At 24.8% G+C, this 11,506-nt stretch overlaps 1 protein-coding gene across 1 annotated transcript; it reads left to right on the top strand.

Moving 5' to 3' along the window:
- The first annotated feature begins 7,762 nt into the window (after positions 1-7,762).
- Positions 7,763-10,015, top strand: LOC145841219 (transcription factor AP-2-alpha-like). Its single transcript, XM_082948586.1, has 5 exons — positions 7,763-7,892; positions 8,297-8,438; positions 8,694-8,815; positions 9,115-9,256; positions 9,835-10,015. Exons 1-5 carry the CDS (start codon positions 7,763-7,765, stop codon positions 10,013-10,015), a joined length of 717 nt encoding a protein of 238 aa, XP_082804712.1.
- Positions 10,016-11,506: the final 1,491 nt, after the last annotated feature.

Below are 11,506 nucleotides of genomic sequence, written 5' to 3' on the forward strand. Positions count from 1 at the left end.
TTCCTAATTTTAAACAGTTATTTATTTATAGTTTTTGCAATCCTTATATACTTTTTGCTTTGTTTCTAATTTATGTGAAATTAAAATTATATGTGTAATTAAAATTGTTTAATTTTTATTGTCTTATATTTTTTTTAAATTAGGAGATTAAGTATTATATATTTAACTATTAACTTGTTTTATTTTATATTTTTTGTAATTTTTAAGGTTTTTACTATTTACTCTTGTAACTGTTTCCGAAATGACGTTCTATTGGTTTACTGTAACAAGTTTTGTTAAGAACTGTTTAACTAGTACTACACATATTCATGAGAAAGTCGTTACTTTATTACTCAACCATAAAACTTAAAAATGTTTATGTATCACAGGAGTCAGCTAACTACGTCTAGATAGCCAAATGCGACCCTTAAAGCCAAAATTCGCGGACTGCGAGGTAATTTTCAGCTTAAAACGTAACTTTTTAAAACAGTAACAAGAATGTAAAATAGGGCTCTCAATTCATTAACTACTGATTACTTGTTCTCAGCTATTGTTATGTTATAATTTTTTTGGTTTAAAATGTTACTTTAGTGTTGAATACTACAAATATTTCAAAATAACTGCGATCAGAGATAAATTATTAAAAATAGTGTGGCCCGCGAGCAACTTTTACTTGAATAAATGGCCAGCTTATTAAAAGCTGCTGACCCCTGTTGTACTTGGATGTATTTTTGTGTATATCTCGTTTAAATAAGAATAAACTAGTCGATTTAACATAATTTTTTTTTCAGTTTTGTATTATACTGTTGAAGTTTTTTTTTGATGTTAAAGTTAATGAACAGCTACAGTGCAGAATAAAAAAACTGGAACTTAAAATCGTTTTTGAAAACTATTAATTAATACCATAAAATGTGGTAATAAGATGTATATTTCAACATTTTGTTTATTGAAAGACAAAAAATAACGCTCAAAATATTTGGTCCTACGACCTAGTTCACGAAAAACCTTTCGGTTATCGAGACGTACATCACTTGGATAGCTTTTAACGTCATATCATTATATTAGTATTGTTAGATATAAAATAAGCAGTTTGTAAAAAACAAAAAAAATAACTAACTAACTTCGCTAGTAATATTTTTTTATAATATTTTAATATCAAAAATATATTTCATTTCATTCAGATTTCATTTATATGACGTTTTTACAAGTTTTTAATTTTTTTATTACCTTATTTTAAAGAAATTATTTCACAAGTAAGATGTAGAATTTTACCATTAACTGACAAAAATTGTTAGACTTTAATTTTGTGGGTCGTAATATGTTTTTTTTCTCATTATACTTAAATATAGCTAATAAGGTATAAAATTAGCACAAATGACTACTATTAATTATTATCATATCTTTATAATAGATGTTTCAAAAATTTAGTCCTTTTTTTAAGATTTTACTACTTAATAAAAGAGTTTGAGAGAAACAAATTTCTCGACAGGTCATAAAACTTACTCCTAACCTTAAGCAAAACATATCTTAACATATCTGATTTTTAGCTTCAATAATATTTTATATATGAGTCTTCGAGGTTTAAATCGTTGACTAAATCTAAAGTTAGTTACAATAAAAATATTATTAAAGCTAAGCTTAGGATAAGTTTTGCTTGAGGTCAGGATTACGATCTGACAGTATATTTGTTTGTCTCAAAATTAGTGGAAACTAAAACATTAATTAGTTTTCTACAGTTTTAACAGCTGTAAACTTTAAAGACATTTTATTAACACACTCTAACTTTTTTTAACTCTAAATACTAAGGAAGGCGTACAGCCTAAAGGCACACGATAAGTAGTATATAAGCTTAAATGAGAACATTAAGTGTAATACACACTCATCAGTTAGTCTTTGCGAGTCTATTGAAGAACAGCTATGAATTTTTTTAATTTAGTTTTACTTTTAACAGGTAGACTGAATAATTTTTCAAGTTTTTCAGGAACTGTTTAGTTAGATTGAGGCAGTCAGGTTTTATTGTTTAACATAAAAGAATTAAAAAAAAATGCTAATTTCTGAAAAATTTCTATTAGCATGAAATTTGAAGATTTTTTTTCCGTAGCAAATTTCTGTTTTTATGCATATTGTTTTAAGAGCTATCCTTGAGCTATTTTTTTTTGTTTTTTAATTATTAATATTTATTTTTTCATTTTAATTGGTTATAGTGTAAATTAGGTGATATAAAACTATTATTTATTTCATAACACTATCAATATAGTCATTGACAGTGATTTTTTCCCCATTTAAAATAATAAATTTATGAAAAAAAGTATCTAATTTAACGTAAAAAACGATAGAAATAATAAATTTTTAAGTAATGAAAATGGGTTTAAAACATATATGGTTTTAATCTAGTTTTAAGCAATGATTTTTTTATAAAATTATATTAAACTCAAATGTTTCAAAAGGAGAAATGGCTTATGGTAAATATTCGCAGCTAGTAGTAAAAATCTAAAGAGAGAAAAACTAAACAGCTTACTATTTAAGCTCTTCATTATACAAACCTTTTAATCTTTACTATAATACGAAGGAGTACTTCCTACTGATTAAAAATACTTACCGTTTGTGAGAAAATAGGGTTTATAGTTTTAAATTAGTTTCTAAATATTTTCAGTTTATACATGTACATCAATTGATTTATCACAAACTTTTTAATTAAACAGTGTCATGTTAATTTAGACAGGAAGCCTACTGATTTAGGATTGATTTATTTTAAGGCAAGACTTGAATGTATAGTTTATAAATTCATACTTTTTTTGTTGCATGTTAAGCATATAACAATTAAATTTAAATAAAAAATATTCATTTGTTACTTCAAACCAAGTTTAAATATAAAAGTAAAGAAAATCATTTGAATTCGTATACAAGTTTAACAATTTTTTTTTTGTATTTTGTTGTACATTACTGTACAACAATAATTAGATTAGAAAAAAATAAATAGTGCTAATTAAATTTAACTTTTTCAATCAAACAGTCAGTACATTTTTTATTTAGTTACTATTAGGAAAAATTAACATTTAGAAAACGCTGACATTTTTTTTTTATTTTAAATAATATTTCCTTGCCAAGATTTTCAGTATGCTTTTTCCTTAAAGTTTATAATTTTAAAAAAGGAAAAAGCTAGGGAAATAATTTTTATTTCATATATTAAAATAACAAAAAAAAAAAAATATTTGCTATTTTATTTGCTTCCTTTAATAAAAGTTTAAAAAAATGTTTTAATAGAAAAAGTAACTATTATAGTTTGAGTTTTGAACAAGATCTGTTGGAGATGAGTAGTTAAAAATATTTTTTATCAAAGCAAAGGAGTTTAGGCATCATTTAGATTAAAGCATTTTAGATTATGTTAATAGTTTGAAACTTTCCTTATTAAAATAAAAATTTTAGTAATACTCGTAACATTTGGTTTTATGTATCAATATCTTCTGCAAAATTCTGCTGAGTTTTATAAAATTTACACAAAAGTATGCTTTATGGTTCATTACTGTGGTTTAATGTTAATAAAATTTGGAAACTGAAAACCGAAAATATACTTTTTACTACTCTATCAATTAAAACATTACTACGTGTTAAACCAAAACTATACACCAAGCTCTTCTAAATGAACATATTTCGGATTAATTTCACTAGTTTCAATTAAAAATTTTATTGTTGATTTTTTAGGATGTATATACTTAACTAATATTAAAGATAGTAATGCTAGAAATTTTAAACAACAAAGTTATGTAATAGTTTTTCAAATATTTCAGTTTTTATTTATTTTTGTCAAAAGTTCTTTTCTTTGTTGACCAAAGATGGAGAATTATCAAAGTTCTGCCGGCATGAACGACTCTTACAAGCGTCAGCTAAATCAAGCTGACACTCCAGCGACTTCAAGTGGCCAGTTTCACCAAACACCTTCAAAAGTAGAGAGAATAGGAAATGGAAGTTACAGAAAAGGAAGTGAGCGGGCGATTCAGCAAACTTACCAAATGACGTCAATCAACAGTAACTACACGAGAAACAGCGCTGGCGTCAACTTTGCAACGGATCCGGTTAGTTTTATTTTTTTTAACCCAATCGAAAGTTAATCAAGAAAGTCAAAATTATACAGCTAATTATTACTACATATTGGTAATTTAAATATTTATTTTGTTCTAATATTTTCTCAAATTGTTTTTGGTTATTAAGTTAAAAATTAAACGTATGCTTAACTAGTTTTTTCTATGCATTGTTTTTGTTGTTTTAAATTTCATAAAATATATTTTAACAGACTAGAAGTGATGTAGGTCAAGAGAATAAACACTTTAAAAAATGGGCTCAATTAAAACGAGCACAACGTAACAATAACAATGATTGCTCTTCTTCGTCTAATTTAAAGTATGTTTTTATACAAATTTTTAGTAAAAGTATGGTCAAAATTTAAGTTACTGAAATCAAATTTATTATCTATTCTCGTTAATAACTGTTTTAAAATTAAATATCTATGTTTTCTTATTATCAATTTAATTTTTTACGTATATATTCATGCGAAAAAAACACTTTATAGTTTTCTTAATAAATTTACAGCAAAAATTCAATTTTTTGTTATTTTTTTTGACGACTTGCAAAAAAATTACCTGTTTTAATTTAATGAAAGTTTTGCTTAATAATACATAATTTTTTTTTTAACTAAAACTATCTTTTTGTTTATTTTAGCGAGAAATTAGTTTTAATAAAAAATGTTTACGTTTATACAGAAAAAAGTTAGTGTTCAATTTTCTATGTATTAAGATAAATAAAATCTTTTTAAAGTTTTTTTAGGGAAGACTATTGCCCTCATTAAATATAACCCTAACTAACGTTGATCTGTTTCAGACATACTTATTAATAAACAGATTAATATGTTTCAGATTTGGCTCTTCCTTTTTTATTTAAGTAGAAAAAAACAGTAAACGTAGTTATGACAAAATGATTCAAAATTAATAATTTATTATTTTTGAGAATAAACAATTAATCAGTTTCACAGCAGAGCGGATTTTCAAATTGTAAATCTGTTGTAAAATTATTATGTTAAAAATGACAAATATTTAAAAATTGGTTTGAGTTAAGTTTATATACAAAAAAAATTAAAAAAAAAATTAAGAATTATATTAATGTAAAACAACCTTTAAATTTAAAACTATCAAATTATAGTCTACAAATAATACAATTAAATCATAGTATACTGTGGGGTATTGATATCTAATAGATTTAAAGAGATAAAAACTTTTACAGAGTAAAAAGTTATGGAGTAGTAGATACATATTATTAAGCACACAGTTCTAATAATAAATTAATAATGTAATAATGTTCAAAATAAAACCAGGGAGTAAGCATTAAAAAATTTTATGAAAGCATTGTTGTTGTTGTTGTTAACACAGTTGTATTATGATGACAAAGAATAAAATGGCTTTTTGTGAAAAATTTTAGATAAGCGAAAAATAGAATGAGGGTTAGATTTCAAATGTTTAATTTAAAAAATAAGATAAAAAATTAAATATATTTAGTTGAGAGATAATCAAAGAGAGTATAAACTACTAATAATTTAACTCAAGAAAATCAAATATATATATATACTAGTTCTCCAATAGTTATGATTTACAACTGGAAATGGGTATATTATAGGGTATGCACAATTTATTTCATATCTTAATGAAATATATTTAACTAATAAACAGACTTGAAAAAAAAAATAGTTTTAACAGTTTAACACCGAGAGTGGGAATAATATTATTTTACATGCACAAATAATAAAATATCTTAATAAAATTGATACCTATGTGAGATATAAATTATAAATATTTATTTAAGTAATGTGGGCATTGGGTTATCAGTTCGTTTCTCTTGTTTAAGGTTTTTCTTTTGTCTGCTAGGGCTATATATATTTCTAGGTCACATAAAGTGCACATGTTTTTTGTATGGTTTGTAGTAGATTTTACTGATTCTACTATTTTCCATTCAATTGAGTATTTTATATGGTTACTGTATAGATCCCATAGGTGATTTGCAAGTTGGGTACAATTTTTGGGTTTGCTTTTAAAAGGTTTTGGGAAAGAGGTTTTGTGTTCATTATATCTAGACTTAAATGTTATTTTGTTTTAAGAAACATTTAAATCAACTTTTAAACAACAACAATTCATAAAAATTTTTAATGCTTACTCCCTGGTTTTATTTTGAACATTATTACATTATTAATTTATTATTAGAACTGTGTGCTTAATAATATGTATCTACTACTCCATAACCTTTAACTCTGTAAAAGTTTTTATCTCCTTAAATCTATAAGATATCAATACCCCACAGTATACTATGGTTTAATTGTATTGTTTGTAGACTATATTTTGATAGTTTTAAAATTAAAGGTTGTTTTACATTAATATAATTCTTTTTTTTTTTTTGCATATAAACTTAACTCAAACCAATTTTTAAATATTTGTCATTTTTAACATTATTATTTTACAACAGATTTACAATTTGAAAATCCGCTCTGCGGTGAAACTGAGTAATTGTTCATTCTCAAAAATAATAAATTATTAATTATCAATCTCCTATTAGTGGATAGATTACTGTGTCCTGTTTATTTGTTCTAAACTCTCTAGTTAAAATGATTCAAAATACATATTTTAAAGTATGCTGATACTTTTATTTTTCTTCCCATTTAGAGAAAAGCGTAATTATTCATTTAAGGGCAAGCTCAGTGAAATTTATCTGTAAAATTTACTACTTTAGTTAGGAAATGAAAAAAAAAAACCAGAACTTACATCATATAGTATTTGATTTTATTTCGTAGACTAAAGATGAAAACAACAAAAATTATATCAAAATGGTTGAAATAGTATAAGTAGATTAGAATGCACCACTACTTTAAACATTAGCCATGTTTAGATAAAGCATGTTTTTCTTAATTATTTTTTATAGCTACTTTACACATGTATTAAACAATTTTGTTCGCATTAAGTGAGAAAATTATGTTTATGAAATCTCTTATTAGTCCTGATCAAGACGTTAAACTGCATCTAAGTATTTTACGACTCGATAACTGAAACGTTTTTTCGTACACTACGTCCTTGGAAAAAATATTTTTGAGAACTTTTTGTTTTAGTTTCAAAAGCTAATGAAGTATTTAACAACCAGATTTGGAACCAACCAGGTTCTTACTGGAAACCACTTCAACTTTCAGAGATCTAATCAGAACGTGTATTTTCAAAACAGTTCGAACTACACTGGAGGACAAAATTATACACAAGTTGTAAGTTTATATATTTGCATATAAATTAAGATTTAAAAAAACACTTCTAACTTTATTATAAAATACAGTTGTTGTGTAAAACTTTTTAAGATAAAAATAAATTAGTAAATAGTTTATCTAAAAATAGTTTTTATTAAAACCATGACAATAAAATACAGGATACAAAAAAGGATCTTCTACAAGAACAACACCAAGCACACCAACATCAGCAACAACAACAGCAACACCAACAACAACAACAACAACAACTACAAAAACAACCACAGAAACTACAACAACCAAAATATCTGCAAACATTTCAACAACAATATCCACCACAACGTCAACAACAATTTTCACAACTACATCAACAACAATATGCACTACAGCAACAACAATTTCAACAACAACATCAACAACAACAACAAATTCCACCACACGATCAACAACAATTTCCACCACAACATCAACAACAATTTCCACAAAAACATCAACAACAAAGTACACTAAAGCTATATGAATATCTACAACAACAACCACAACAACAATTTCCATCACAACATCAACAACAATTTCCACCACAACATCAGCAACAACTTCCACGACAAAAACATCAACAACTTTACCAGAAACAATTACAACAACAGTTAGTTTTGCATAATTTACAAGAGTTTGTAATTAATAGTTTTAAGATTATTATGGTACTTTAATTTTTACAATGATAAAGTAAAAATGGAATGTCAGCTAATATGTTTAAACCATCTTAAAGTTAATCTAAAACATTTTTTGTATTAAGTTTTTTGCTTTTAATAAACTAATCAACAAATATCAGTACACAAATTTGTGGTTTATTTGAAAAATTATCTATTTTATTTGATTAACGTGATATGGATTGATACTTAAATTTTTTAAATCAATTAATCCTTTTATAAACTAGGAAATTTACTGTTTTATCAAAAATTAACTTTATACCAATAAATAGTAGCAAGAGTGAAAGTCAGCATCAAACAAACAATGAACCTATAAAAATTCAACGATCTGAAAATCCAGAAGAAGTATTCTGCAATGTTCTTGGTAAACTTGGTTTGTTGAATTCAACAAAGAACTATGCAGTTACAAATGCTGAAGTAAAAAGGAGACTGGTTGGTTCTGAGCTTCTTAATGCTTCAACGATTGGCGCTTATTTAAGAAGGTTTTTATTAAACTTTGTTGTCTACGTTTTAAAAGTACAAGATTGGTTTTTTAGAATAGTTTAGGATAATAGCTCAAAAAGTTTAACTTGTACGACTTTATTTGAATAACTTTTAAATTCAATAAAACTTACATAAACTACATATAGCTTTACGAACTTGTTAAAACGGAATTTAACATTTTACTTTAGCAAACTTTGTTTTTATATAAACTAAGTAATTTTATATCTTTATTAAAACTTTACAAATAATAACAGAGCAAAATCAAAAGAAGGATTAAACACTCTCCGAAACGAAATAAATGATAAGATTGGAGTTGATTTGCCTGTAGGCAGTCGAAATGGTAGTAAAGTAACATTGTTTACATCATTAGTGGAAGGTAAGTGTTTATGGTCTAAATTAAGATTTCTTCATTAGTAGATCTATATTAGAAACTATTTTAGCTATTTTTAACTCTTTTATTTGACAACTACTAGTAAAGTAAATGATCAAAATCTTTCATCAAAATTGTATTTTCTTACAAAACATGTTTTCAAAAATTTATAAGTTTGAAGAACTGTGTTACAGACAAAATTTATACGTCCAATGAATAAAAATTTTTATTTTAAAACTTTAATTGACAATAAAACACTAATTTAATAGTTTCTTCGATTTTCGTTCATATAAGTTTACTTATAGGAGAAGCTGTAGATCTTGCAAAAGATTTTGGTTCCGTTTGTGAGAAAGAGTTTCCCGTAAAAGACCTGGCTAAATTTGTTTGTGAGAATAATTCTGATCCCCATACGCTAGACACGAGAAACAACATGATACTTACTACTAAGTTTGTTGCTTAAAACATTTTTTAAAACTTAAAAAAAATAGTAATGCGAATAAAGTTTTATTAACTTTAAATAAAATTTTCTTAAAGTTTTTATAAATGTTCACAACAGCGTTTTTTTGTTTTAAATTTTTTGCTACAATTGTTCTGACAAATATTTTTGTAAATGGCAGAACTTCGCCGAACGATTTTAATTTTATTTAAAGTTTTATTTAACGAATTTTAGATATCTTTTTACTTTCTACGAAAATATATATTTACAAAACAGAGTTAAACAGGTACAAAGCCTATATATATTATTAACCTTAAAGTGTTCACTAAATGCTAGTATTACTTATTTTTAATAGTTGCTTTAGCTATAAGTTATACACGTTTAAGATTTAAAGTAAGTTAGAATAACTAAAAGAAACAGAAAAAATGTTGTACAGATTTCTTGTTTTATAACGTCTTATAGAAGTTTTTTAATTTATAAACACTTTCAAAACAATTATAGTGTATAAACAGAATTGTCTTCTTAAAAATTATATTTCTTTAATATTTGAATAAGTAAACTTACAATAACCATTTACTTTTATTTATAGACAAGTAATCAAACAGTTACAAGACGTACTAGCGCAAGACAGATCACCAGTGATGAACAGTGCACCAACACCAATATTAGAAGAAAACATTCAAAAGTCTTTGGCAAAATTTAGTTCAGTTACACATGGTTTTGGTAATCCTGCTATTAGACACATTCTGGATGCTATACAGGTTGTATGATGTATATAGTTGTTTTTTATAGAAGTTAAAATAATTTTAAATGTTTAGCAGTCGTTTAATACATATTCTTCATACTATATTTCTGTTTTTTATTAATTATTTTGTATAACAAACTCTAAGTAAATAATTGTAAAGCAGTAGTATAAAGTTTTTATTAAAACTACTGATACTGTTTTTAAACTTATAGTTGAAGATAAACATTTTTTTCAGATAATTGAAATGTTTAGCGGTCGAATCTTATAAAATCTTATTTAAACGATTATCTCAGAATTTAATAAGCAGTTTTGTTTGAAATTGTTTAAACAGTAATTTTAGAACGGTATTAAAAAACTAAAAATATTATCTTAGATTTTTAATTTTTAAGCCATTTATCCTTGACCTGAACATCAAAGTACTTTTCAGATGTACCTAGATGAAATGCTTAGGTTTCAAGTAAAATAAAGTATAACACCGCAACAACAAAAATTTACCCAAATATTAGCAATCCATTGCATTCTTATAGCAGTTTACATATGATAGCGAGATACTACAGCGTTCAATCATGGATTCACAAAACGACTTACAATAAACTGATGTTTAGATATTTACCTTTCTGCTCTAACAACTCTATCAATTTTAAAAGATAAACTAAGAGTTTGTCTATTTATTTTTTTTACACAGTTTAAAATTTACTATGATGCAAATTTATTTTGGGTACTATTTTACAGTTAATAAAACGTCACTACATATCTACAATGTTTGCTTTTATTATAAATTGAAATAATAATACTTCTAGCTTTTTCGACAGAGATTTATTAAGTACTTATAATGAGATTAAAGATTTTTAGTTTTTTAGTTTTAGTTTATATACTTAAACAAACAATTTTTCAAAAAATTTGCAAAACTATCGTTCAATCAAATTTAAACATTAGTTTTAGTCGTATGTTCTTTAGGTTTTATAACTATTTTCATTGATAACATACTTAAAAAGGTTTAAATAGTTTTTTTAGACTTTACAACCTATATTAAAATAGTTAATTAATTTGTAGTACAAATATATTTTAAATATAACGTTATTTAAGTTTTAGATCCAAGGTAAATTATTTAGCGAATGTAAATATAGGGTTGTACAATTCAACTTATGTACTACAATATATTTAAACCAATTATTAAATGTTTTGATTTAACGCCGGTAAACTTTTGTTTTATGGCTTGAGCTTATTATTTTGAAAAGTCTTGTGACTTTTATTGTTTAGGTTGTGAGTCTTTTCTAAATATTTTGTAACAAAGGGTATTAGAGTTGTAAACTTTAATTTTTTTCTGTTAATCAAAAGTGGAAAATTTAACGGGCAGGTAAATTACACGTACAGTTGCGCACTCACATTTTTTATTCAAAAAACATTTCACGATGCAAAGAAAAAATAAAAGATTGATGTTTTGTTATAAAAAGGTTTTTCGAAGTAATTAGAACGTTAAATACACAAATTAAAAAAAAAGTTTCGATTTATGTAT

Source organism: Thalia democratica, chromosome 7 (genome assembly GCF_965202585.1).
Source record: "Thalia democratica chromosome 7, ktThaDemo2.hap1.1, whole genome shotgun sequence".
Taxonomy (NCBI): Eukaryota; Metazoa; Chordata; class Thaliacea; order Salpida; family Salpidae; genus Thalia; species Thalia democratica.